The following is a 27,953-nucleotide window of genomic DNA, read 5'->3' on the forward strand; positions in this document are numbered from 1 at the left end:
AACCTTGTGTGAAATTTTGAACAAATTTTTGAAAAATTTGGTGCTTCAAATATTATAATTTTGGTACCAAAAGTTGTGTCTGACTAAGCTTATTACTATCCTGTAAGAATAATTTCAAAATATTCAATATTTTAGGAGTTATAGGCATTTTAAGCAATAAATTACCGATTTTTCGTGTCCTTTGTACACTCTTGCAATGCACAGGAGGCCCACATACTATATGTACTACATATACAGCTCGAAGTTATCGTGCTACACGGTGAATAACTTTTGGTACCAAATTTATCAAAATCAGAGACAAAAAATTCTGTGCCAGCTCATGGCGCTTATTACATAGACTAACATGACCTATCGATAGGTCATGTGATCATGTCGCTGCTCAATCATATCAGGCTGTTGCGGTTGCAGCTATGCCCGGCCTATTAGTAATAGTATAACTATCAATTATGATTCTGCAATCTGCATTATTGATTATATTTATACAGATTAACGTTTCAATTAAATTCTCTGTAGCTCTTCCTATATGCTATAGCTAATGCTATAATAGGGGTGCAATTAGATTTTTACCGTTCTGTGTACATTTGTAAACGCTGATTTCGATTTAAAGGGTAAGTATTTAAAGCTAAAGTTAAGGATTACTTTAAAACCAAAACTGACTCGAATCCTAAAGCAAAACATCTTAAATATCGTTTTACAAACAGCTGTTAGTGTTACGTGCGCGCGTCAGACAAAATTGGTTATTTGCTCATAACTCGTCAAGAAATGATTTTCACGCTGTGTAACTGTAACTGTAATAGATCTTATTCAAATCAGCGTCAAAAATACATTGGTATAGCTTAGCGCGCTTACTTTCACAATCCCACAGCTTACTCATAGAACAAAAATGTATAAGCATGTACACAGAACGGTCAATGGTCAAAATCTTATCGCGCTCCTAGCTGAGCTATAGGTGGAAGCTATATCAGGTGGAAAGAGCTACCAGTAACAATAAGCTGGGTGAAATATAATTGCTAATTAAGCGTATCGATTTCAACTGGATTCCATGTTTTTCCAAGTTCAGCTTTACTGCAGATCATAATACAGCTCCAAGTGGTGACGGTAGTCATTTGATAGTAATAACTGTTTTTTGTTCATTTTCAAACCAATATAAATAAAACACGGTATCAAGTTTTGCAACTAAAACAAATAAATTAAATTACAAATAGCAACACATTTATAAACACATTCCACTGCTTTAGTCTTTGTATACAAAACATAGCTAGCTGCGATAGTATCAAAATTCCAGAATCTATGATCTAACTCTAAGGGAGTCCAACCATAAAATTATCTCAAGTTTCTACAGTTACTAGCACTCTCACCATTTACATCTCAGAACATACTTAACGATCTGTCATTATCAAGCGACAGTTTTCATAGGTAAGATATCAAATCTTAATTGCTAAGAATATCAGAAATGTGTCTACTTTCTAGTTTTAAATAAAATATATCAAATTCAAAGGGTATAACCTAGTCCTATTTGATTTGAAAAACGCCAAATTACAATAATATTGCGTTTTTATTTGCAAAGAATTTAAGTAAATCAAATTATATGGTAAATCTGGCGAATCGACGTAACACTAACACTAGCCTATCAAAAATTGTAAATCTGATTAATGAAATATTAGTGCTAGTATGAAAATGTGTTTATGGTCCACCATTTGTCAATGTTTGCTTTGTGCACTAATAAGCCTCACGGAGGCACGGGTGGAAGTCAAGTTTTAACTCTTAGAAGAGTAAAATATGAAAGGGTAGAAATGGAGCAGTCTAATTGCAATAATGGATAGGGACAGTCACGTTACACCGGTCACACGTCAGAGAGCAGCAGTTCTCAAGTCTACAGTTACAGTCCACAGTCTTAACCTCGAATAATGTGTAATACCCTCTTTTGCAACACAACACGTCGCAGTGCAGGTCGCGTTGTCGTGGGTCCGACGCAATCACACAGCGCCGTCCGACTGTCCCGGCCCAGTTCAGTGCTGGATCTGCTGAGCAGAAGTTGGGGCTCTTCTCGTAGTACAGGAGCTCATCTCGGCGAGGCTCCCGTGGCTCTTTCCGACCAGGAGACGCTACTAACAGACCGTAACCTGACTTCTTGTGGATCACTCGCCGGGCCCCGTGGAACTTGTACTCCAGGTAATCGCCTACCACTGAAAAGGGCGGCATCTTCCTCATGCACGTCTTGGTGGCACACGTGCCGGACATTCCGTGACACCGGCAATCCAGTGTTACTGTGTCTTGGAGGGCCTGAAAACAAAGTCAATCACGATACAGTCTTACTCAGTACGATATCTGGATTCTGGATTATACTTTTCAATGAATATGCAATCCAAGATAAGAGTTATTGTTGTTACATGATTGTTGTTAAGAACCTCACTTATTACTTACTAATTACTCACTAATTTTCTCATTAATAATAACTGACCTGTATGCCAACTTTGTTGTTATGTTGAGCTACCAGCGCTCTGGTGTCGATATTTCGTCTCCTCCTACTGTAAGTTTTCTGGGACTCCATGACTATGTTAGAAGCTACTTCAACATTGTCATCACATCCTGACATGTGCCACGAGCTCCCTGAAATGATATGTTGTTAGTTTTATGATGAGTGTTAGATTTGACAGTCGTGAAGAAATAAAATTTACGAGATTCCTGAGGACCCTTCAATCTTAGCAAACTTAATAGAAACAGAAAAAACAGACAGACAGACCGACCGACCGACCGACCGACCGACCGACAGACAGACCGACAGACCGACCGACCGACCGAACGACCGACCGACAGACAGACAGACAGACAGACACCCAGACAGACAGACAGACAGACAGACAGACAGACAGACAGACAGACAGACAGACAGACAGACAGACAGACAGACAGACAGACAGACAGACAGACAGACAGACAGACAGACAGACAGACAGACAGACAGACAGACAGACAGACAGACAGACAGACAGACAGACAGACAGACAGACAGACAGACAGACAGACGGACGGACGGACGGACGGACGGACGGACGGACGGACGGACGGACGGACGGACGGACGGACGGAACGAAAGACATTCAGACAGACAGAAGGACAAACCGTTCGTATAGTGGAAGGATGTAGCGTTGGCGGTGATGTTGGAGTTGAAAAAGTCTCCGCCTTGACAGAAACACTCTGGAAACTCGCCCTGTCCGCACGCGTTAGTCAACATGTACGTAATACCGGCGGAAACTATGGCGTATGAAAACGCCGACTCTCGGAAACCTGTTCATTTTATAAATATAAATTCAAAAAGTCACCAATTGGACATTAGACAAGTATTATTTAGTCTGAAAGTCTCTTTTTGGCGAATAGAAGTAGAAACTATTGATCGTGAAACACAATACTCATGAATGGAGGTTCACTAATTACTGAAATATTTCTGTGCACAGTGGAGCACTAAACCGTACCTCGTTCTAGAAGCTTCATGAAAGGTCTGTTGTCTATAGAAGTGCAGTTCCATCTATTGTATCGGAACTGGGTCTGGCATTCCTCCTGGGCCTGGGAAATAGAGGTATTAGAGCTTTTCATCCAAACAAGTAAAAACGAATCTTTTATGTCATGTTTCCAGTATGTTACAGTTCATAATGACAAATTATGATTTAAAAACTTAATCCGATTTTACGTTCGATTGAGAAGAATAGCATAGTAAAACTCCCACCTCTTCAAGCCCTCACACTGACACCCCCCCCCCCCCCCCTCACGCCCCAAACCCCGACCCCAAAACCCCACACTTACCCTTCTGATGCCATCCTGGACGTATCTCATGAGGTTAGGATACCGCCGACACAGAGAGAGATGATGGGCAGACAGCCCCGGTAACTTGTCGCACGAAAAGGACGCGGAATCGGTAAAGCTAGTGTTACTGACAGCCCTGAAATGGAAACTCGTTAAAATAGTGTTGTACTGATCGTACCCTAAAATGGGATACTGTAGTTGAAAATGTCACATAACATATTCTAAGTTGAAGTATGGTCAGTCCGAGTCTGAAACGTCATCCTCTCCGGAAAATCAGTCCAAACTGGTGGTTTAAAAAATTAACGGTCACTGAAGCTGACTAATAAGTGTTTTACAAGTTACAAGTTACGAATCGTTTGCCACATTACGTATACGACTAAATGGATAAGCAGGTTGGCGTCATCTTCTGATGTCACATTAGTTGTTACAACATGATAACTTAGATATTGTCACATTAGTTGTTACAACATGATAACTTAGCTGTTACATTAGTTGTTACAACATGATTACTTAGCTGTTACATTAGTTGTTACAACATGATTACTTAGCTGTTACATTAGTTGTTACAACATGATAACTTAGATGTTACATTAGTTGTTACAACATGATAACTTAGATGTTACATTAGTTGTTACAACATGATTACTTAGCTGTTACATTAGTTGTTACAACATGATAACTTAGATGTTACATTAGTTGTTACAACATGATTACTTAGATGTTACATTAGATGACGGGTAATGAGGGTGAAGAAGTAAAACTGACTCTACTTTACAAAGAGTTGTGCCATGACAAACACAAACCCAGCAAAAAACATGAAGATAAAACCCAGGTTCACACATATTAGTTGTCACACATATCACACAATCCGACTCACAGTGCCAAGATAACGCAACCAAAATCTGCTGGGTGGTATGTCCTAAAACATTCAGTATAAGATCGTAAGTTCTTTAAAAATCATAAAACCATCTTGTTTCGAAATGAATACCTAAGTTCTTGAAGAATAATCACGCATTCTTATTCAGTTTCATTTTCAAAACCTTAGTTTTCGGAAATTAAAAACACATTCAGAATTGAAAGGTCGGTTTTCGAAAAATAACCAACAATTTTTATACAAAATCAAAATATTAGTCCTCGAAAATTAAATCATTATTGAAAATTAAAACAATGGTTTTCTCTTATCCTCAAAAGGAATTAAACGTGGTTTTCTTCAAAGTCGTGATAAAGTTGTCTAAAGTCCGTTAAGTTTTCAAAAGTCATTGTCTTGTTGATTGGACTCATTATATTACCCGTCATTGTGCTGTCATTATGCATAATTTAAGAGATTTGCTTTAAAGAATTGATGATTTTTATTGCATAATTGATATCTTGTACTGGACAGTGACAAGATCGGAATGGATATCTAAACTTTGTACCAAGTCTCTGAACGGGACAATAATGACGTGCAGGGGCTGGGCACGTAATCACCAACAACATTCATCTTATTTCGCTAATGAGTTATTGTCAATGTTTTTTGGAGATTTGTAAAAAAATTTACAAGAAAGTACTGTTCTCATAAAGATAGGCATCATTAAATAGTTAAACGAATCGACACGGGATATAACTCGAAATTATTTTTGAACTAGTTAAGGGAAGGATAATAATCTAGAAATTTATCACGGCAAGGATAACAGTCTGAGTATGGGTGGTTGTTTTGGAAATGCGTTTCTAACTAATTCTCGAATTAGAACGTTGTTATCGAAAACACGTGCCCAGACGCCCCAAATTGAGGAATTTGTAGATCATCAATCATCACGCATATTGCATACCATAAATAACACAAAATCTGTTGATAAGTACCCTAGAGTAGTCGGTCGTTAGGGAGAATCGATATTAAACTTTATGAATGACGAGGGATAAGTGCGTACTTAGCATCTTATTACAACTGCTTCCCTTTCTATCAGTAAAACCAACGCGGCTCGATTTAGAGGAAGAAATGAATTCAACTCTGTATTTTGGCATTAAATCTTTAATATTCGCATTACATTTGAATCTATATTAGAGAGCGAATAAATGCTTAGTCGAGTTGATTCTCCACCCGCTAAAATACCCAAAATTACCGTCTACGATGTTTGAGGGTGGCTGGAGAAATAAGTTGTCTCGTATATTTGTCACGTCAGGCCTGTCAAACGATCCATAAAACTAGATCATGAACTGGAATAATCGTATCTAAGAGGATTGCTTGGGCTTCTTGTTCATATGATCACACCAACTAGGAGACTATCGGGGCTGGGTTTTTACACGGATGTGATTTAGACTTAGAGACAATAAACAATTCCCGGAATCGTTTGATTAATGTCGACAAATTATGTGAGAGTCGGGCGACAAATTTAACCAGATATAGCAGCAGATTGTATTGAAAGAGTTGTAGACTTACAAATCTGTTGTTTCGAGTAAAATAGTTCAGTTCATATGAAGTATTTGCTTATTTGGGCTCCTTGAAATTGAGGAAATTGATCTGCACAAAATGTGCTGGCAGATGGGCGTTAGTTCGGAATATTGCCTGAGGGTGAAAATTAGAAAGTAAATTTGTTACCAGGATACTGTTATTTCACACATTCCATGGTAACTACCACTAAAATACGTATGTTGGTATGACAACCTGTGTACCGGATACTGCTTACTTTCGGTACCGAGGTAAATCCGTTAATTAACGTCAGTATTACGCCTAAATTATTGATATTAATTATCAAGGGCAAGTGAGCTGCACTTTAAGATTATATGCACATTTTTTCAGCCACATTATGGCCCCAAGATACCACTGTAAGAGCCTAAAAGCTGTGTTGTGATGGATGATGTAGGGATACAGCGAGGCTAAGGTAGCTTTAACAGTTTAACTCCTAACCAAGGACCTGAACTTCAAAGAGACCCGAAACATTTCGAAATGATTATCAAATTGAAAATTGAATAATACCAATAGTGATTAATTAATGTTGGTGGTGATTAGATTTATTGATTACTATATTTCCTAAACGCTGTGTTATGTAGAACAGGCCGGCGGTCAGGAACCTTGAGATAGTTTCAATCTGTCAGGAGATGTCCGTAAATCGTTTACAATCCCTACTTTGCTAATGTTGTTCGTAGTTTCAGTGGAAGTGTAGAAGTCTGTGAAATTATGGAGCTGCGCAAATTATTGAAATTTGACGTGACAAATTGAACCTCTCGAATTTGTCTCATGTCTGTCACAAGTAATTTTATTGATTGCCTCAGTTGCTATTTATTCTACGATGAAGTCATGAAATCATATGCATGACTACCATTCCAAATTTAAATTAAGAAATTTAAGATCAGACTTTAAAAAGTCCCATTAATTAAACTAGTGTAATTTAGTGAGATGGTCTGTAAAGAAGAAACTACTTACGCTAGAAAGTGAGAATCAATCTCTGTAATGAAGGACGCACTCAGTACAAAACAAAAAATTAACAAAAGGTTCATCATCCAAAAACTGGGAGACATATATGGCTAGAGATGAGGCTGGATAATCGATTTGTCGAGATGCTCTATGAACGATGTACTCAGTCAAAAGTGAGTATCACGTGATTAGTAAGCTGGGCTGTGATAGGTGGATGTTCTCGTCACTGAGAGATGTTTTAACCGGCTATTGGTGGCCTTTGGAAGGTCGGCTAGTCTGGGGTATATGACTATATCGAGTTATTCTCCTACGAAGTTGAAACAGTGTCACATAAAATCAATTAGGTAAAATATGAGGGTGCAAGTGATAGTGTTGCGAGTGTGTCACAGTATATATAGTGGTATGGGTTGGTGACCGCCTCGCCCCTTTATTAGCTCACTCTCAAGCTGGGGAGGAGGGAGGCCGCGCGGACTGCACTTAAACTAGACAGGACCTCTTAACATGCCCTCCCAATCCGACTGAGGGTCTCTAGCTAGCCTGGTGAACTGCCGCCTCAGTGACACCTAGAACACTTATCTCCCCCAGTTTTAATCAACTAAATCTAGCTGCACGGTTTAGTGTCACCCCGGATGGATGCAGGGTCCCTGGTTACATTAGTCAATAAGTGATCAGGCTCAATCAACCCCCTGACCGGCTAGTGAGAGAGTCGAGCGATCTTTATCAGTTGTAATTGACCACGACACAGCGTCCATTTGTCATTCCTCGTGTTCCACCCATCTCAAGGTCGTAACAGTGTAGCAGGATGCATTTCAAGGAAACAAACTGACTCTGGTGAGAGGTTACTGTGTCGGTGCGGTTATTTGTGAGGGGGAAGTGACTTGAGGAGTGGAGTTGTGGGACTAACACTCTGCACACTTCACTCGTGTGTTACAGACTCCCCCTACAGTCATTAGTGGGGTGAAGGGGGCGAACCAGGGACTCCAGCACATGATTCCAATTAACATCACCAATTGAAACTCTTAGATTTTAGATTTCCTGGCGCTGGGACGTGACTGAGAGGCACAGAGTTACTCAGAGAGCTCTGAACTAGAGTACCTCCCAATACCACCTTGTGAAATGTTTCGTCTACCCACTAAATGACCAGGAATTCGGACATTTTCAGACCTTTAATTGAGAGGTCTGTTTCTTAGTTTCGCCATTTTTATTTTTTACACGTCCTTGTTTATTTTTACGTCAAATAAAGTTGCAACTTGCAAACCTAACTCCATTAATAATAACTTAATTAAATTTCCAACAAATATGCCTATCAATAGCATACCTAAAAAAGATCAATATGTTACAAATAATATCCTGTCGGAGTAAGGACAGTATTACTGAGTATCTGAGAACTATTAGAAGAAACTTACCATGGGATGATTTGGAGTAAAAGAGCAATAAAAATAAGCTGGAAAAGGATTGATACGCGTGTCGGATACAGTTTGGATGCATCAACCAACAAGACAGCCGGTAGAAATGACGGTTTGGATTTGTTGTTATAGGGGGAAGTAGTAAGAAAATGTACGGTTGAATGACACTGTGCTAACATATCAAACAAGCCAACACGTGGACCCTCCAGTTGCAATCCGTGAAACGCGGGCTAATTCCCAATTTAGAGCTTTTAGACAGCATTTTATTGGGTATTTTATGTAGTGGAATTTGAATGGAGCATACAGAATCACATTGTTACAGTTCATCCTGTTATAGTTTATCTGAATTAGTTTAGTTACAAAATTTACAAAATTTTAACGACTGGCTATGTGCGGTGAGGTGTATTGGTCAAAAGACCGATTTTCTTAAACAAATTTGTAGATTTTAGTTCAATAATCCATGTAGTATCCTATCAAACCTACTACGTAAAGGACACTTATTGGTAAAAGGCATTATAATTATCGTATTTTAAATAGATACCCGGGTTAAAAACAACTTTCACAAAGATTAAGAAAACCATCGTTTAACTTCCTGCGGTTGCAATGGAACCAAGCTAACAGTAACATTAAACAGCTGTAGAAAGTAGAACTCATACAGTCTCCAATCAAATATGATGGATTATATTCCCGTCTCAAAGCTCCTCAAAATTTCAACCGGGCAAACAGAAAGTAAAAACGATTTCATGATTATTCTTCTTTTTTTGCCGCAAGACGATCAAAATACAGAAGTTTGGACGAGGAAGCAAATCCACCGGTCATGCTGTTTTTTAAAACGTGGTCGTTAAGTTATCAATAAGTTATCAGTAAATTTATCGGCGGCTTTAAAGACATGAATGAAACTATAATCAAGATAACGATGACAACGATAAAAATGGTGATAATCAAGATGAGTAAAACTGACCTGTAAACAGAAGCGGGCTGGACGAGGAGGAGGAACACAAAATAAAGAAGGAAAGGAGGAGGAGAAAACTCCATCTACATGATCAATCTGGCTCTGTAATCGCATACAGCTGCTCTAAAAGTCATGTGTTATCGGGGAACTAATCTCTCCTGATAGGGTCGAGTGATTTGCCGTGCTCTAATGGGACCACCTGATTGGGTAGCCGGATGTCACGTGGGCGAATTGCTTGCTTCTGATTGGCTGTTTGTACACACATTGTCACGTATATCAGGTCAATACCGTAAGCTTGAGAGGCACCTTTCCGTGCCAATTTGCCAGATAGAAGTTAATTGTTAAATGAGAACAGGACAATTAAAGAGGGGCTATTGTTTCTGAGGGTGGTAATGGGCTAACGTGAAAAATACCCCAACATAGCTTCCTAGTGGAGCGCCACCCAATCAAATAAGACTATTTAGAAGATGAGCCAATCAGGGAGCTGTAATCCACCAACGTGACAAGTAATAAGGTGTGAAACAAGGCAGACTAGATCCCCTGAGACCGTGTGAAGTCCCAACTGTTTCAAAACACAAATCAGGTTCACAACACTCACACATTAACTTCACACACAAAAGATACGCTGTAACAAAGTAATTCCAACTAAAAACGAAGTGGGGATGTCAGGGAATTGGTTTGATTACGAAGTGTAATTTGAAGGGGGGACTCACTCCGGTGACAACTCACCCAGTTCCTCATTAGATTTGCAGCATAGCCTCACTTAAACAGAAGTGGTCTGGCACCAACAGTCCCCCACCTCCCTCCGAACAACCTATCTCTCCTCTCATTGGCTCGGTGTTGGGTTTCCAGCAATCTCATTGGCTCCCAACTTTAACTTTTTGGCTCGTCCTGTGAAAGATTAATGCATAATTTATAATTTCATAGTGCAACTATAAAACTTACAACAGGTTGGTGATGATTGAAAATCGTCGTGAATTTGATAAGTTGGGGAGTCACGCTATTTCTAAGGCATTGGAGGTCAACCGATGCAATTCGTGTGTCTCTTGGACTACAGGAGACAGTTGATAAACATAATTTTCTTAAAGAGCTATCAGGCCGCTCTTTTACCAGGATTAATCGCTCTCTAGGTCAAAGAGACATCCGAGACAACTGACAAGTTGAACTCCTGCTATTTCAGTTAAGTGAATACCTACAAAGCTACAATGACAAAAGTACAGTCATAGTAGTCTGGTAATCATTGTATCATATTTAGTGAAACTGATCCAAACAGTCTGGATAATGATTGTATTCCTGTCATGAGCGCAGCTTTAAACCCGCCTGGATAGTACAGTGCAGTCAGCAGTGTGTGTTTACCATGTTTATATATAGTGCGATATAATTGGAACTGATTACAATACAACCCACGTGTAGTTAGAACATGCTCACATTCTGCCTGCAACCATTGTCTACTCGCTCAGTATCACTGTTATAATCTTTGCGATGTTTGGTTTAGGTGGGGTTATCAGTAACCCGTCGCTCGCGTCCCGGGCCCCCGGTATAGGGGCCCCGGCCATGACGAACTCGTCCGCGTTCATGAGCAAGAAAAACATTGTCCCCAGGAGCAGTAAGTATGAGGAATTGTTGCCTGGAAAATGTGAACCGGGGATCTTTACACGGAAACGAGGCATGTTGTGTTGTAGCACCTTCGTGAAGCACCTAATAGCACCTTTTTGTAGCACATCATACTCATAGCATCTTTATAATACTCAGATTCAATATTTAATTAGTGCGGATTCGCACTATCGGCCGTTTGCTGCAAATATTCGGGCTATCAGTCGGTTTATGCATTTTTTGCACAGTTCCGAACTTTCAGACTTCCACAATCTTGGGTATACAAACTAATTCCCCATCTTATTTTGGTACTGACTACTAGTACTACTGCAGTGTCAGTTAACGATCCTTTTGAATTACTATTTCTTGCTCCCAAATTACAATCGCTGTAAATTATACATATATATATTAAAGTCACTATTGTGAAGTAATGATAGATGCGATCACGACATATATATATATATATTTTGTTGCTGTACTCCTACACATTAAAAGTCGGTGTTGATTAGATCTTCGAAATAGTTCTTTGCATCATTTTATTAAACATCGTTATCTGAGATAAAATTGTTCTAAAAGCAACTGGAATATACACAAATCTTTAAAATAACTTACAAACTAGGAAAGGAAAACAAGTATTAGGAAGACGTACAAAACTATGTGACTCAAAACGGTACAAAACTAAAAAATACTGGGTAATAATCAAACGAAAAGAATGGCTGAGTATGTACTCTACATCTTATCTAATCTATTAAAGATTAGTTTCTCGGAAAAAGCTAGATTTCTCTGAATCAAGCAGTAAAAATATTAAAATAGTGATGAATATAACACGTCTCTGATAGCAATATTGTAAACTAAACACGGGTTTATAGGCTAAGATCATGTTAAATAAAATAAATAAACTAAACACTAAGCTCCAGCGGATTTAAAAAGGATGTGGTTACTATCGAGGGTGTTCATACCCCCATAACGCTCAAGGGTTTTCAATTGGGTCTGGTAGAACCCCTCTCTAGCTTCCATGGCCTTTTCCCTATCTGCTTTACTTATTTCAGGTTTAAATTCTAGAGCGTCCACTATAATAACAGAAAGGTGCGTACTAAGTGAAGAGTTATATAAGGCTACTGAACTAAAATCTAAATCATGATCAATATCTAAAAAGTGATTTACTAACTTACAACTCCTGATACCTTTCTTAATGTGGCTCTTATGATTAGAAAATCTCTTAGGGAGATTAGAAGTAGTATATCCTACATACGACTGTTTACAAGTTCTACACTCCATTAAATAAATAAGGTTATTACTCTGACAAGTTATATATTTAGTAATAGGGAAAACTTGTTTGGAATGGTGACTACTAAATTTGGAACAAGGGGACAGGAAACTTTGCTTACAAACATAGCATTTTCCACAGGCATGGCACCCTGCGTTGTCAGCCTCCCGAACAGCCGGCAATATTGCAGCGTCTGGTTCAAGAAATTGACTGGCAGTGGCTCCTCCATCTCTATCACTGCTTACAGTTCCACTAGCACGATACCTATTGTATATATATATATATGTCGTGATCGCATCTATCATTACTTCACAATAGTGACTTTAATATATAATCCTAATATGTGTACTAAAACCATTTAGCCAGCCCCTAAGAAATCTAACGAATCAGCAAAACAAGGAGATATTTCTGCCACTTAGAAAGCACTATGTCACTATGTATGTGACACTATGTAGTATGTGTTTGCCGCACTAATATCATGTCGACCCTGTTTTTAGTCTGTTTACATTACTCTGTCGCGAGTCTCTGTTTATACAGGTCTGGACACTGGCGGGGGAACTTGTTTTGACACGTAATAGACATTAATTAGCTTCCAGGAGTGATTTACTATCCCGAGTGATTGACTGTCAGGTGTCTAAAGAGGTTTACTTTTCCACCAATAATTATCGAGATACCTCAAACAGTTTTAGCGTTGCTGCGGCGCATCATTTAATACTAATGGGACCGGCATAAAAACTGCTGAGCTATCTTTTTCCTGTTTGAAAGTTTACTGGAGAAGTGATTAAGTGATTTCGTCCCCTTCTATTTTAATTGTTTACCCAATATTTCACTAAACCTCAAAACGTAGCATTCTTTGATTAGTACTTCCCGAGCCCGGAAGGCTACTTAATTCAAATCGTTACACAATCTGAGACATGATGAAGAGATGAAGGTGGGTAATCGGACGAATTCCCTTTTGTTGAAGCCCCATTAAACGGACTTGGGATAATAATAGATAGTAGATAATGAATAAGTTGTATGTTTTGCAGATGACGATCGCAGGTCGCGAGTCAGCGTCGTTTCAAGACCTATAAGCATCACGACGCGGGATTGTAGTCGGGACAGAGTAGCAAACAATTACGTGCACATCATCGTGTCAGGACACAAATTTACCACTTTTAAGGTAAACGCAACCACAAGTTTATCACTTTTATGGTTAACACAACCACAACTTTGCCAATCTTAAGGTAAACACATCCACAAATTTACCACTCTCAATTATTGATGATAGTTAAAGGTTTCCATACACATCTTCTCATTACATTTACATCGGGTAACTGTTCACGGTGGTCGGTTATACATCTAGCATCAAATCTTTAAAAACTATCCAATATCCATATAAACATGATTATATGCTCTAGTGCGGGTTATTAATAAAGATGATTAACACTACTCATCCTATCTAGGATACACTGCGCAGGTTCCCAGAATCCAGACTAGGGGACGAGGGGGAAAGGGAAATGTACTATGACAGGTTGAGGAAAGCTTACGTCTTCCACAAGTTAGTTAGTGTGTATTCTTTTTAACGGCAAGTCAACGTTAACATGGTATGGCCGATAGTTAGGATCGACCATTATATTGAACGAAATGGTCGACATTTTGTGAAACAATTAATCTTTTTTGGGATTCCGTTGGTCCAACGGCGTTGGAATTTCCTTCAAATTTACACCTGTCTGAAAACAGTAGAACTTCTTGTTCTCAGCCCAAACATAAAGCAGCTGATTAGTATGACTGGAATATTAGTTTTTGTTTTGTAAACAAGGAACCAAAGAAAATTGTCATATTTCTCAAGAAAAGGTACAATTAAGACATCTTCAGACAAGAAAAGAACTTTATAAATATCCAGTTATCGTAGTCCTCACTCTGACAGCCCATAAAGTTTTACATTCACAAAACAAAAAATCAAAATCAAAATTAAATAAACGTAGATCAGCTTAAAGTACATTACAAATACTATGCATATTGCATATAATAAAGATATTTCATGTTATACGGTAAAAACAAACTGTAGTTCACCAACCTAAAGTTAAAATTTCATGAGTTCGATTCTCATTTCAAAACACATTAAATATATTCAATATTCATACGGATCAGTCCAGGATGAGATGAAGAGTCCTTGTAACAGTGATCGTTGCTTTTGTACTGTCTTGTACAGTTCATCATGGTTATAGAAAGCCATACTCTTAGAACAGGGAACTTTGACGAAATCCTTATCTTGTAAACAGACCTCCGGATGTATCACAACTTCTGAAATGGACAGAGTCACCTCGTTCATGAGCTGGATGTGCTCCTTCGCAAAGTTACCTGCCATCACATAGCAACGTATAGTCTCCAAAGTCCTAATCAACTCCACGCCGTACTCCCTCTTCGTCATCAGAGATCCTATCTGCAAACAGATGTCTTTCTTAACGTCGTATTTATCCGTAACCAGCGTCTCAACCTTCCCAGTATCTATCCAGGCAGCTATCAGGGAGTTGTTTAAGGACCGGAAAGTCTCTGGACAATAGGCAGGTTGTTCTTCAAAGGTGTTTAAGTTCTGTAATACAGGAGAAGTGTAGCAATGTAAAAACAGTATTAAACCGCTCACGGAACGTAGAGGGATGGACATGGCTAATTAAGGAGAATTAATGAGGAAATACAGATACTGAAGTTGAGGGGATCACTGAGTTATTATTGAGCTGGAAGAACCCTTTTTATACTAGATCTCGGGTACTAATAACAAGCAGTGTTGTTTAACTTTATACCGTTTGTTTTATACTTTAAATTTAAAAAGTACTAAAGACTTGAGTAACATCTGACTGGAGTAGCACGTGTCTCAAGTCTCGTGACCAGGGTAACACGTGACCAGGGTAACACGTGTCCAGGGTAACACGTGACCAGGGTAACACGTGTCACATGGGCACTGATAAGCTTTAGATAATGGCAATTAAATTTTAACAAGGCTCTTGGACACTTTTCAGTTGTTAATAATAAGAGCTAAAATAGATCGGAAAACAATAAACAATCTGTTGGCAGCTGTCTATGATTCAACAAAAATTTGGGAGTAAACATAATATGATGCAATTTCGTTGTATTGGTCGTATGTAGGATTCTGTCCAAACTTTAACAAATTCATGATATTTAACTCATTGATCAGGTTTTTTTAAAGTAAATGATGATCCAAATTTTAAAATCCAATAATATGAAAATTAAACATTTTAAAAACAAGTTTTTTGTCGAAAGCCGTGATGCCCTCTCATATACAATGTTAAAAACTCACGCTCGTTCTTACGAGATCTATGGAATTGTAAAAAGAAAAGCCTCCAAGTTTCTCCGGCAGAAAGCCTTTCTGGTCATTAGTTTTAAAATAAGCGCCGATCATATCCGATATATTGGGTATAGTATAAACTTACGAGATTTATTCAAAATGTTGTCCGGTCAAGTGCTAACCAAATGAAAACCAGCTAACGACTCAAATTATGGGCATTAAAATAAAACCAAATTACCCCCCCCCCCCCCTGGCCGCACCCCACCCCACCCCACACTTGCACTCTTCTTGGGGTTCAGTTCTCGTTTCAGAGTTAACTACGTCGACTGACCACTCTTCAATTCCAGTCGATGTAGACAGAGTTTCGAGTCCATTCTCTACTTTTACCAAAGTAACGGTCACCTGGTCCAGCCAGTGAACGTCGGTCAGGAGGTCTTTATGAAGGAGGTCATGTTCTTCAAACTACCTATCCACGATGATCTGGACAATGCTGCTATTGACTTGGGTTATGATACCGTCCAAAACCTCAGCGCTGTTCCCAGGGTAAGATCATTTCACGTTTATTTTATTTTTTTAATTATTTTTAACTTTTCTGGATCAGTGACTATTTCCTGAATTCGTACATTTTTATTATTTAAAACTACTGCAGTACTGCGAGAGACCAAACGGTGCTCACAATGGCAGTACTTAAAGTTACTCCTGCGTAACAGTGTTCAAGTACAGCGTACCCACACTAATTGTCCTCACACACTATGCAATGTATCGTAGATCTTATCTACATTATTTAATGTCTAGTAATTAGTGCATAGAAATACTGTAGATAAGATCTATACACAGTCGATAAGTTCTGGACTGTTCCGTTTAAGAATGTTTAATGAAAATAAAGCGGGCACTATGTCGGCGTATTGGTGTGAACCGTGTGGATCTAAGTTGACTCTGACTCCACCAGGCACGGCACACAGATCCATGCTCTCTTACAGCTTGCACTGTCTTGTTGGACTTTAGCCGTGTCTTTTAGCCGGTCCACCACTCGGCCACTTCTCCAGTCCCTGATGTATCTGGTACAGCGAGAGGTTTTACTGTACCTGGTGCTAGGGGAGCTAGAGCAGGAAATCGCGAAATCTAGAGTAGCACCTAATGACTGGTTCCCACTTCTGTCGGATTACATCATTAATTTGCTTCGCCAATCATCTAATCACGGTGTCGTCATATTCGTAACCGTCGCCCACTGATTCAGAAGGGAAACATTTTAACTAAAACATGGCTCAGTTGCAGACACTCTTGTTTACTACGTAATCTCTCTTCTCAGAAGCTACAGAAGCTGATGGAAGAGGAGAGAAGCCTGTGTATGAAGGTCCTGGCAGTGTTCGACAACCTTACCACCCTTGTCTACGTCTTTACCCAACTTATTATCACTGTCCCCCACTTTCACAGGAGCAAATCTCACCACATTAAAGTGGTAAGTTAACAACTTTCACAAGTAACACTAATTTGTGTCGCAAACATTGATGCCGCGAGGATACCCGAGGATTGACCACTTTAGAAAATCGCGAAAAATGAATGTCCGCGAAAATATTTGGTTTTACAGTACTAACGTAGTTCCACCTCCGACAATATAGTTACGACTAGTATATTTAAACTATTTTCACAACTACAATTGAATACGTTTATTGAGTATTGTGTTATGGGATGGATGTGCTTTAACCAGGAGTAGCCAGTCCAGACCCTGGTTCCATAATATGAAGGACGAATAGAAATACCTCTAATTAACTAAAACCCTTGTTTCAAGTTGCAAAGTGTGGTGTTCTGGGTAGAACTGAGCTGTATCGTGTGGTTTGTTCTCCTCTACACCCTCAGACTCTTTATGTCCAAAAACAGGAAGGCTTTCGTCGCTAAGTGAGTTATTACCATGACTCTTGGGTAAAATTAATTTGTATATTGTGTCAGACATTACCATTGTAATTTGACTTTTGGACCGTTTACAAGGCTTTACAAGTAACCAGTATAATTAGTATTAGAATCAAATCAACAGCAACTTTAGGAAATACAGACTGTGTTATGTGCATACATGATTAATAATGCATGTAATATATACATGTATTTGGAATGGTACTCACTTTTTCCGATTAGCCAATCCAAATCTAAACAGAATCTGGAGAATCTGTGACTACTTATTCTTAACATCTTCCTGAAGCTGAAATAAAATAAATCAGAATCTTTTGCTAAATAACTTAACAGTAAACACATATTTCTACCTGTCATAAGGTGCTTTAACTAAACTCCCCACCCCAGGTTCCTGAACATGATAGACGTGTTGGTAGTTGTCTCATACCTGATAAACCAAGCACGTTCCAACAAAGACCACTGTGTCACCAGGAGGAAAGATGACGATTTTAAGCTGTGTATATTCATGTCAGCTGTCGTCACCATGGTGTCCTTGCTTAGACTCTTCAGCTTCGCTCGGTACTCTGAACTGCTTTATTGCTTAGGTAGGGGAACACCTCATTCCCGCAAATACTGTACTGTAATTTGTGTTTTTAATTTGAAGTTAAATTTAGTCAAGAGCGCGCATTTGCGTGTCGATCGCTTTATAAAAGATTTTCTAGATGGTGCAACACCAAAATTAGGGTAACAAAAAATCTATCCAACCTAAACATCCACATATCTAAGCTATAAAAATAGATGCATATCTGAAACGAACAGCATCAAACATAAAACAACGTCAAAAATAACACGACATGTTATTTACATTATAGTTATACACCAACCTCTCCAGCTTGAAATCTGTGTAATTACTCCGCATAACCGTCTCCTCCACAGGGATTGCGCTAAAACGTTCGTTCGCCGATCTGGCCCAGGTTCTGCTAATGATTGTCCTGCTGACTTACATGTTCGCTTGTCTCGCCTACTTCTTGGAGACCGATGAGACCGATGGCCCACAAACTTTCAAAAGTGTATTTGACGCTCTTTATTGGGGTATATTATTATTAATTATCAGTAAATTGTATAAGTAACGCTTAGTCATCTTATCTACAATAATTTCCTTGTAGTTGTACGTCTTGTATTCAAGTGAGATAAATAAATACTTGCAAGATCGGTACAATTATTTCTTAAGATTGAATAGTACAGACAAATCCGTCTGAAAAAATCGATCTGCTGACACACGAAGCTTTCAGAGGATTTTTGACGTTTTTGAGTCCCATTAGGTGCCCTTTATGGCTGACCAACTTTTCCAAACTTTTCCACTTGTCTTAAGGCCACTTTTTGCCACTTTACCACTTTTTACCACCTTTCTTGTTTGTCGAATATCTTTAGTTGTGAACATCGTAAAAGGTTGCGGATCAATCAAGTGTGTTCATATTATCAGGAAGAAAAACTTTTGTGCAAACAATTTTTACGTCAGATAATAAGTTAATTGGATAATTATCAATTAACTAATTAGCAAAATTCTAAAAATTTTTTATTGGCTTAAAATGATCGGAATAGCTTGAAACACGGCGAAAAGTATTTTTTAGAAAAACTTTGAAAATTTTTCACTTACATTTTTTTTTCGAGAGAAAAAAATTCGAAAATTCAAAATATTTTTTCCGCCAAATGTGATCAAACCGCATGAAACACGGAGAAAAATGCCTTTCAAAAAAACTTAGTGAATTTTTCGTTTCAAGAATACCTAAATCGCCAATATTTGTAGTTGGAGTTCAGTAAATCTCGGCAGATTTTAGTAATCAGGAATTACTAAGTGAAGAGGTCTGAAACTGAAAAACGTTAACCATACGATCGCGCGGCGATATAAGAGTTTCATAAACTAATTTTCACAGAAACTGCACCAATGGCACAGTCAAGATCGAAACGATAGCCTGCTGTACTGTCATTTTATTGATTTCAATGATGAATCAGTGGGGTTAAGATAATCACATTTGTAATAAATAAACATCTCTGTACCGTCAATTGTGCTAATCTAAACCAGCCTACCTGTATTACCAGACCTCTTCTTTTCCTCGACAATCAAACCAAGTTGTTCATATCGCATTTGGTGGGTGATGTAAGTAGTAATGCGCTTAGTCAATAAAGACACCGTGATTTTTATTAAAAGGAGATGATGAAGCAAGTATTCATAACACAAAGAAGAATGGTCGGTGGGAATTGGGACCCACTTAAATCACCTTAACACAGTGCCCTCAGTAATCCATCCTGTCATTAAAATTATTTGTTATATAGTATAGTGTTGAAAGTATTGAAACTAATACATATCGAGCTGTATTCAATCAGACTACGACACAATACGTGTATATTATATGGCTCTTAATGACTAATGAGGTTTATGTAACGCTTTATACCGTGAGAAACCCGGTATAGAGACGTTTTAAAGTTTATCACGAAAACGTATACTTGGCTTCATGGCTCATTTACAGTTCGAAGAAGGCAAGAACAGATCAGGGAAACTAAGGAACAGCCAGGTCCAGGAAGCAAGTGTAAATACACCTTCCAACATCAACTGTGACTTGTTTTGTATTGTTCTGCATACCGCTTCATTTACTATGCTGGATCGGTGGTTACCTCAAATCACCCCCATATGTCAGGGTCGGCTAAACGTAAAATCAGCAAGGGTAACATACTGGCAAGGGTAAGATGTAGATACGAATGACGGGCAAGGGGTAATAAAAAACCAGTAATAATTAATTCAGTGAAATGTTCCACGAGAGTCAGGATATTTTGGAAATTGCTAATAGAGACAGATCCTGATCAGGAAGGATTGTTAATGTTATTGAGGGTGTTGATTTGAAATCCGGACGTCGTGAGGTAAAAATACAGGTTCTTCCCGTAGGATATTCGGGGCCATGATGATCAGCTCAGGATTAATGTGGAGTTGAAAATTTAAGCTTTCTGGTCTTTTCTCGCCTTCTTTGAGCTGTCAAAGAGCCATGAGGCCAAGTAGACGTTTTCGTGCTAAACTGTTAAACCTCTCCATACTGGGCCTCTCACTGGAGTAACGAGAAGTGTACGGTATAGAACGTTTCATATACCTCATTAAGGGCCATAATATAATATACACGTATTGCATTGTGTCGTATTGTGATTGAATACAGCTCGATATGTATTACTACTTACATCACCCACCAAATGCGATATGAACAACTTGGTTTGATTGTCGAGGAAAAGAAGAGGTCTGGTAATACAGGTAGGCTGGTTTAGATTAGCACAATTGACGGTACAGAGATGTTTATTTATTACAAATGTGATTATCTTAACCCCACTGATTCATCATTGAAATCAATAAAATGACAGTACAGCAGGCTATCGTTTCGATCTTGACTGTGCCATTGGTGCAGTTTCTGTGAAAATTAGTTTATGAAACTCTTATATCGCCGCACGATCGTATGGTTAACGTTTTTCAGTTTCAGACCTCTTCACTTAGTAATTCCTGTTTACTAAAATCTGCCGAGATTTACTGAACTCCAACTACAAATATTGGCGATTTAAGTATTAAGGTTTTTTGAAAGGCATTTTTCTCCGTGTTTCATGCGGTTTGATCACTTTCGGCGGAAAAAATATTTTGAATTTTCGAAATTGTTTTCTAAGTCTCGAAAAAAAATGTAAGTGACAAATTTTCAAAGTTTTTCTAAAAAATACTTTTCTCCGTGTTTCAAGCTATTCCGATCATTTTGAGCCAATAAAAATTTTTTAGAATTTTGCTAATTAGTTAATTGATAATTATCCAATTAACTTATTATCTGACGTAAAAATTGTTTGAAAAAAGTTTTTTTTCCTGATAATATGAACACACTCGATTGATCCGCAACCTTTTACGATGTTCACAACTAAAGATATTCGACAAACAAGAAAGGTGGTAAAAAGTGGTAAAGTGGCAAAAAGTGGCCTTAAGACAAGTGGAAAAGTTTGGAAAAGTTGGTCAGCCATAAAGGGCACCTAATGGGACTCAAAAACGTCAAAAATCCTCTGAAAGCTTCGTGTGTCAGCAGATCGATTTTTTCAGACGGATTTGTCTGTACTAGAATGATGAAAAAGCTATGCAGATTAAAATTACCTAGTAAAAAAGTAAATAAACTGTTTTTTAAAATTTTGTTTTAACTATATTACGAATAAAGGGGGTTGTACCCCTGTCACCCCACACCCCCCTCCTTGTTAGTTAACCCTCAACAGTCAACACCCCCAGGAACGATCACAATATCAACAGTAGGATACGGGGATATAGCCCCAGTAACCACAGCTGGAAAGTTTGTAGGAGCAACTCTAGCTCTCCTGGGACTCCCTCTCATTGCTATTCCCATGCCTCTTATCATGTCTAAGTTCGATAGTTACTACCAGGTCAGAGTGTTTTCGCGTCTAAAAATTGTGGATTCTGAAAAATGCCCGGCAAATTTTAGAATTTGGCCGCCAAATTTTTTTAAAAGGCCTAACTCAAAATTCTGTCCCAAAACTTAAGGTCATGAGACAATTCTACGTTGATTCTGAAAATTTCATGAAAAAATATTGAAACCCTATTGAGTTCTAAATATTGCGAACTGAGATATATATGGGCAATTTTGTTCATTTTTTGCGATTATTTGCACACAGAATCCACAGTTAGAAAGATATTGAGCTGATAATCATTGGGAATGTTTAGTTTAGGCTTACCTTTCATATAAAGTTAGTTTCATTCAAAAATATCGATATTTGACCAATTTATAGACCAAAATCGATCAAATTTGGTGCATATGCCCAAATATGGGCATATAGTTTTTAGCTCATAACTCAGTCATTTTGTTGTCCAATCTTGATGAAATTTCATATACTAGTTCAAGGGATCACTAGCTACAAGTAGAGCACCTAAAATCTGGGTTTTGGGCATGTTCAGGGTATTTGGCTAATTTGGACCAAATATGGGCGTGGCTGCCCCGCGGGCACCGTTTGGCGGTTGGGGTCCGGGACCCCCTCAAAAGTTTGGTCACCGGTCCTAGTTTGTTGGTCAACTGCTATCTCGAAACCAAGTTTCACAAAAAAATCAGGGTGAACCCCCCTTAATGGTCCTTATTAGAAGGATAGGATCTGACCTGAGCTTGAAAATATATGACAGGATCTGGTGTCGCACCATATAGTACGCTACCTGGACTGTAGTGCGACACGAACTCAAGTGCGAATAAGAGAGGGGTTTTGTCGAACTTCAAGGTTCGCACTACAGTACGTTTGCCTGTCACGATGGGTTGTATGATCATGAATGGAAGAGCAATGGATGTCAGGTCTGTAATAACAGTTGTTATGATTACAGAACCCGTCGGGGATTTGTTCTTGACTAAGTTCTTAGCAAAATTCTGGATATTCTGCAGTACATACTTCTGATACCAACCTTAAAAACTTGACACATTGCATGGCAATGCCAATAGGGAAGGTAGACTTTTCTGATCATAACAATGTCAGTTGCACCCATTGCTCCTTCATAAATGTATACTATTAAGTCCAAGACAACTTATGGGGCACCCAGTAGCTGCGCAGTGTTTGTAACTGTTATTTCTGTCCGATGCACCGGCTCCCAGGAGTTACAATCCTCAGAACTCAAACTCGCTGGTCTGCAGGGAAAATGAAAGAGAGATCTCCTTTCTGCGGGATGGCCCTGTGATCAAAGCTTAACGAAACTAAGCACACTGCTGCACAGGTTTAATATGTAGGTAACACTAACTGTGAGGTGCTTGTCCCTAACTTTCCTAATCTCCAGAATGTTAAGCAGAGGAGGAAGACGAACGAGATGAGTGCAAAGCTCATGAAGGAGGCAGAACGTATGAGTGCGGTAAGGCTATACTTCTTGACTTTTGAGAATGTTGCAATTCAAACAAAGAAAAGAAAGATCGTCGACAATCAAGTTTTTCCAGAGGATTGGTTAATTGAACATCATCATGTAGGGCGATCAGCAGAACGACCAGTTGCCAGACCACGCTGCAGACGAATGTGAGGATAGAAAGAATTTGTCGTGGATGGTCAAGGCACGTGACGCGTATGGGAACTGCAGAATACCTGACGACGACGAGGATTCGGTGAGTTCAGAGTTGGCTGGCCAGTTAGCTGTTGTTTATGCAATTTCCTGCAACAATAAAGTAGGTAGAGTTGAGGATTTTGCATTTTGCATGGTTCATTTTCATATTTTTTAAGTGTTTGTTGCATGCAGCATGTGTTGACAGTGAATTTCCCCGCATCAGTCGTCCCAACAAGGCTCGAAGACTCCGCGTCGCCGCCGTTCCGGAGCCTCAAACTTAATCACCAATAGCGACTCTCCTGGCAGGGGCGACGAATTGCCAACATCTGTTTTAGCCCAGTGGCGCTAGGGGCAAATAACGTGTTCCTCTCAGCACCAGCGGGCAGGACCAGGAGCGGGCAGCAAAGGGCTGCTAGATCCCACAGCTCACATTCTTATTTTAACTCATTTTAACTTATTTTCTGCGAGCGTAGGGTCGGACCATTACATTAACTTAATATATAAGGACAAGATAGAGGTTGAATATATTTATTTTGTTATTAAAGTTAAACGTTTGTTTACTGGTTAATAGTAATACCAAGATACTAATGTTGATTCTTACGTTTAAAGGTTTAAGAGGATGACAAACCGGGAAAATGCCCTAAAACAATTGTACATATAAACAGTTTTGATGAATTAAGATGTTCTGATTTGGATAATTTTGACTGATATTCTCAAAAAATATGTTTTTTATCTTAGCAAGGTACTAATTATTCAAATTGATATTAAAATACATTTCTTGTGATTAGTAAAACTAAAAATAATCAACAACTTCAAATACGTGACAATAAAATAAGGTAAAGTATTGAAAATACAGTAAACAAATGTTAATTTTAAACTGTCTCCAATGAAAGTGTCGGAGAAGCTAAATATGGAAAATGGAAATATACCCGGAACCTCTCAAGTCTCTAGTCACTCAATGCCTTGATGAATACACAGCCTCAAAGTGAGCCCCAAAAGCTTGCGCTCAACTCTGCTTCTCTCAGCTGCACGTGTGCTTGAGGAAGGGAGGGGGTTGTGCGTTTAGTGGAAACTAACCACTCAACATTTCACAACAGTGACCAGTGATCAGATAGCTTTAGCACGGGAATTAAGATGTTTGGCATCACTAGCTAGAGACATGATGGTGTGTAGATGTAAGAAGAGGAGGAGGGAGGAGGGAAGGAACTGTTGGAAATATTTCAGGGACAGTGACTGGTAGAACAGCACTGCTACTAACAAACCTGTCAAATAAAACAATCATTAATACCGGGTATTTGTTTAATGTTAAATCTCTAATATTAGTTTGAGATAATTATATTAGTGGTGCCCTTGTAAGAAAGAGAACTAAGTATAAACATACCCTCAAAAAGAGTGAGGATCTTGAGTATTTTGAAGGACTTGTCGAAGAGGACGTATAGGAATGTGTGCGGGTAGTATGAGGGGTGTGCTGTAACGGAGGGGGAGATAGCTAAGTAGGTCTTATCTTCCCATCTCACTATACTCTCCTGTTCCCACTCAACGTTATCTTTCCACCTGTTATGTATCAGAGATTACGATATTGAGGTGTTTGATAAAACTGACCAACAGGACAAACAAGTACGCTTCACTCGCTTGTAAATAGTCATTATCTGGACATGTTTGGGGAGAGATAAATATGATAAGAGATGAACAGAAACCCGTTGTCGGTTGTAAGGAACAACAGTTAAACTGTGAGTAGCCTCTCTACACTTGCCAACTTACTCGGGTAGCGAGTGGATCTGATCTGATAGCACGGCAGATTGCCATCTTCCCAACAGATTAGCTGCTCCCGTTAATTTTATAATAAAGTCTATCGGCAACACCTGAACAGGGGAGATTTTATTTAGACTAGGTTCTAAAAGGCTACGAAGAGATGAAATAAGAATGTTCTAAGAAAATACTGGGCTTAATTAAAATGAAACGTAAACGAAATGTCCACTTTCCATAACACTTGCCTGAATTACAAGTAGAACTGCGATGTGAATGAGCGAAGTTATTCGCTGTGTTTTTAAACAGTTCATCTGTTTTACCACCGTATTACTCTGGGACAAAGTGAATTGTTAATATTCCAAGCAACAGGTTGACTAGCAAACCGAGATAAGTAAACAGCGGGAAAGTGGGAAATTTTGCTTTGACACGAGACAGCGATCAAATAATCTCAGTATCACTGCTACAGCGCCACGAGCTAAACAAACTCGCATCGACCTTTAGTATAAAAACTTTAAATGTAAATGAACAAAAATCGTTTAAACCGACAGCTGTTGTCAAATGTCAATAGCTAACTTTAAAGGCTTTACCTGGTTGAATGTAAAGGGAAGGTAACAAGCCACGTAAGCGTAGCAGAGAATATTGATACCAACAAACTGCATCCTCTTTTTCAGGTTGCTAAGCAACGCTTCACTGTATTTTCGTATCTCCTCGGGCCCTGCTGACTTATTAGGAGAGACTGGTATAACGTTAGGTGGTTTCTCGGTCAACAGTAACGCCAATACTGCCCTGAAATCGAACATTTAATTATTTCTATCACAACGAATTAATATTTTGTTTAGATTTTCTTTACTGTATTGAAATCGATAGTGATCCCTGATCAAAATGTGACCGTTTCATCAATGAACTACGCTCAATTTGGAAATTGCAATGCACAGGAGGCCCACGTAATTATATTGCAAGGATATGATCAAAAATATAGAAATGTTGTATTTTCTGTGTTGACTGCATCTGATTATTCTGAGCCCTGAGGAAAGATGGATTGACTGCCTTTCTAGAGGGTAATAAATTGAGATCGAGTCAGCAATTCTCTCAGAAAAGGATGTAAGTTCAATGCGGTAGGGAAAATAGTTCAGTTATTCTGGAGAAAATTGGTTTTTGTAGATCAGTGTTGGCGAATTTGTACTTTTACGCAGATAATTAGGACATAGAAGAATAATTTCTTTAAGCTCACGCATAGATGTCAAAATAAACCACGTTTATGCGAATGAAATCGCAAAAAAACGACAAACACGTTTGTCCCATTTTCTTAAAATGACATAGATTTGAATTACTGCCTTTTCTCGGAGAACGGCAGCGAATATGTATTGAATAAAATCGAATGGACACGCGTCGCGTTCACGTACGTACGTATATACGTACGCGACGTACGTACGTACGTGATAATTCGCTCACGAGCGCTTAAAAATCTACAAACACATGAGCGCGCCTTACATACTCCGTTATTAGTAGACCGTTTTAGCACATCTCTCAGGGGTTGTTTTCTCGATACAGGCTCAGAAAGCAGACAAATGAACTCACAAAGGTATGAGAGAAAGTCCACTAGGGGTGAGAACTAGAGTAGATATAGATGGAAGAATGTAAAGGGACACGCTCCAGAATATTCCGTGAACAGTCATCTTTAGAGTCTCTCTCAGAAAACCACGTATTTGGGTCCCCTGAAAATTGAGTAATCTTAAAAGTTAGATCTAGAAAATATCAGGGTAATTCAACACCGCAAACAGATGACTTTTTGAGTGTTACCCTGGACATAAACTCATTGATAACACAGAGTTGCTAGAATTGTTTATCGGCGATGCGGAACGTTTATCAGCGATGCGGAACGTTGAAATAATATTTATCCGGAATAACCGGATGTCCTTTTGAATACTGATTACCTGTTTAATTGCTGATAAAAGAGGTCTGTAAGTCAGAACTAGAACTGCAAATAAAGCTGCTTCTTTATGAATACTGTGAAGGTGCTGAAATAAATAAAATAACTAAGGGCTGTGGATATTAGCTGTATCTTACATTCAAATAGTTAATTTATTGTGAAAATGTTTGTTTGGACAAAATTAGCTAAAGATTACTAAAAACCAGAAGATTATTGAAGTAATTGGATATTTGAAATAATTAACTATCAACACACCCCGTTGTGTAGAGTGACATTGTGTAGAGTGATAAAACACAGCACATAACCCATTAAGTGCATATCTTTAGCAACATTCTGGCTCAAAACTAATCTGAAATATTTATGTGTAATAATTACCTTGTTATGATTCTAGGAACCTCAGATATTTCTACTGGTGGGGATGTTATCTTGTTTTTAACTAAAACAAATTATAAATAAGAGAATATTTTACTTTTTAGAGGGCACACTTGTTTGTTTGGGGAAGGAAGAGGGTTTAAACTTCTTGGTCATTATCAACAGTACTGATATTTCCCCAGAGAGTAGGATTGCTTTTCAGTGCCACATCTTTACATAGACCTACTTAGTTGAGATATA

General features: G+C 38.6%; 3 protein-coding genes and 1 long non-coding RNA gene across 5 annotated transcripts; 1 reads left to right on the forward strand and 3 right to left on the reverse strand.

Annotated features, from left to right (window-relative positions):
- Positions 1-1,164: 1,164 nt before the first annotated feature.
- Positions 1,165-10,208, reverse strand: LOC134812440 (protein Wnt-4-like). 2 transcript variants are annotated; one of them, XM_063819863.1, is made up of 6 exons: positions 9,560-10,208; positions 3,802-3,937; positions 3,474-3,564; positions 3,124-3,288; positions 2,462-2,610; positions 1,165-2,283 (listed from the first exon to the last, which is right to left on the reverse strand). In XM_063819863.1, exons 1-6 carry the CDS (start codon positions 9,631-9,633, stop codon positions 1,804-1,806), a joined length of 1,095 nt encoding a protein of 364 aa, XP_063675933.1. In that variant the 5' UTR covers positions 9,634-10,208; the 3' UTR covers positions 1,165-1,803. The 2 variants fall into 2 exon arrangements, with proteins under 2 accessions (XP_063675933.1, XP_063675934.1); XM_063819864.1 differs by lacking the exon at positions 9,560-10,208 and adding an exon at positions 7,202-7,545.
- Positions 10,209-10,353: 145 nt separating this feature from the next.
- On the reverse strand, positions 10,354-18,095 carry LOC134812442 (uncharacterized). The gene is made up of 3 exons (XR_010159919.1): positions 18,029-18,095; positions 17,814-17,890; positions 10,354-10,441 (listed from the first exon to the last, which is right to left on the reverse strand). It is a non-coding gene; the product is annotated as an uncharacterized LOC134812442 (long non-coding RNA).
- On the forward strand, positions 11,032-24,377 carry LOC134812439 (potassium voltage-gated channel subfamily A member 6-like). Its single transcript, XM_063819862.1, has 12 exons — positions 11,032-11,216; positions 13,439-13,572; positions 13,856-13,950; positions 16,044-16,239; positions 17,006-17,155; positions 17,486-17,592; positions 17,989-18,185; positions 18,517-18,672; positions 21,872-22,023; positions 23,408-23,479; positions 23,592-23,723; positions 23,886-24,377. Exons 1-12 carry the CDS (start codon positions 11,033-11,035, stop codon positions 24,009-24,011), a joined length of 1,701 nt encoding a protein of 566 aa, XP_063675932.1. The 5' UTR covers position 11,032; the 3' UTR covers positions 24,012-24,377.
- Positions 24,200-27,934, reverse strand: LOC134812441 (uncharacterized). Its single transcript, XM_063819865.1, has 9 exons — positions 27,811-27,934; positions 27,597-27,690; positions 27,346-27,429; positions 26,990-27,126; positions 25,999-26,197; positions 25,657-25,743; positions 25,424-25,524; positions 25,044-25,216; positions 24,200-24,924 (listed from the first exon to the last, which is right to left on the reverse strand). Exons 1-9 carry the CDS (start codon positions 27,867-27,869, stop codon positions 24,770-24,772), a joined length of 1,089 nt encoding a protein of 362 aa, XP_063675935.1. The 5' UTR covers positions 27,870-27,934; the 3' UTR covers positions 24,200-24,769.
- Between the last annotated feature and the right edge of the window lie 19 nt (positions 27,935-27,953).

Source organism: Bolinopsis microptera, chromosome 3 (assembly GCF_026151205.1).
Source record: "Bolinopsis microptera isolate Bmic1 chromosome 3, MBARI_Bmic_1.0, whole genome shotgun sequence".
NCBI classification, from domain to species: domain Eukaryota; kingdom Metazoa; phylum Ctenophora; class Tentaculata; order Lobata; family Bolinopsidae; genus Bolinopsis; species Bolinopsis microptera.

Bases quoted from the DNA above. Each gene is read 5' to 3' on its own strand.
- LOC134812441 (XM_063819865.1), bottom strand. From the start codon at position 27,869: ATGACCAAGAAGTTTAAACCCTCTTCCTTCCCCAAACAAACAAGTGTG. The intron at 27,127-27,345 runs GTAATCAGTATT...CTCAATTTTCAG, and splicing joins TTTTATCAGCAATTAAACAG to GGGACCCAAATACGTGGTTT. The intron at 26,198-26,989 runs GTGAGTTCATTT...GTTCGATTTCAG, and splicing joins GGACTTTCTCTCATACCTTT to GGCAGTATTGGCGTTACTGT.
- LOC134812440 (XM_063819864.1), bottom strand. From the start codon at position 7,296: ATGTCTCCCAGTTTTTGGATGATGAACCTTTTGTTAATTTTTTGTTTT. The intron at 3,938-7,201 runs GTAAGTAGTTTC...TTTCCATTTCAG, and splicing joins ATTGATTCTCACTTTCTAGC to GGCTGTCAGTAACACTAGCT. The intron at 2,284-2,461 runs GTCAGTTATTAT...CTTTGTTTTCAG, and splicing joins ACAACAAAGTTGGCATACAG to GCCCTCCAAGACACAGTAAC.
- LOC134812439 (XM_063819862.1), top strand. From the start codon at position 11,033: ATGTTTGGTTTAGGTGGGGTTATCAGTAACCCGTCGCTCGCGTCCCGG. The intron at 13,573-13,855 runs GTAAACGCAACC...CATCCTATCTAG, and splicing joins ACAAATTTACCACTTTTAAG to GATACACTGCGCAGGTTCCC. The intron at 17,593-17,988 runs GTGAGTTATTAC...TCCCCACCCCAG, and splicing joins AGGAAGGCTTTCGTCGCTAA to GTTCCTGAACATGATAGACG.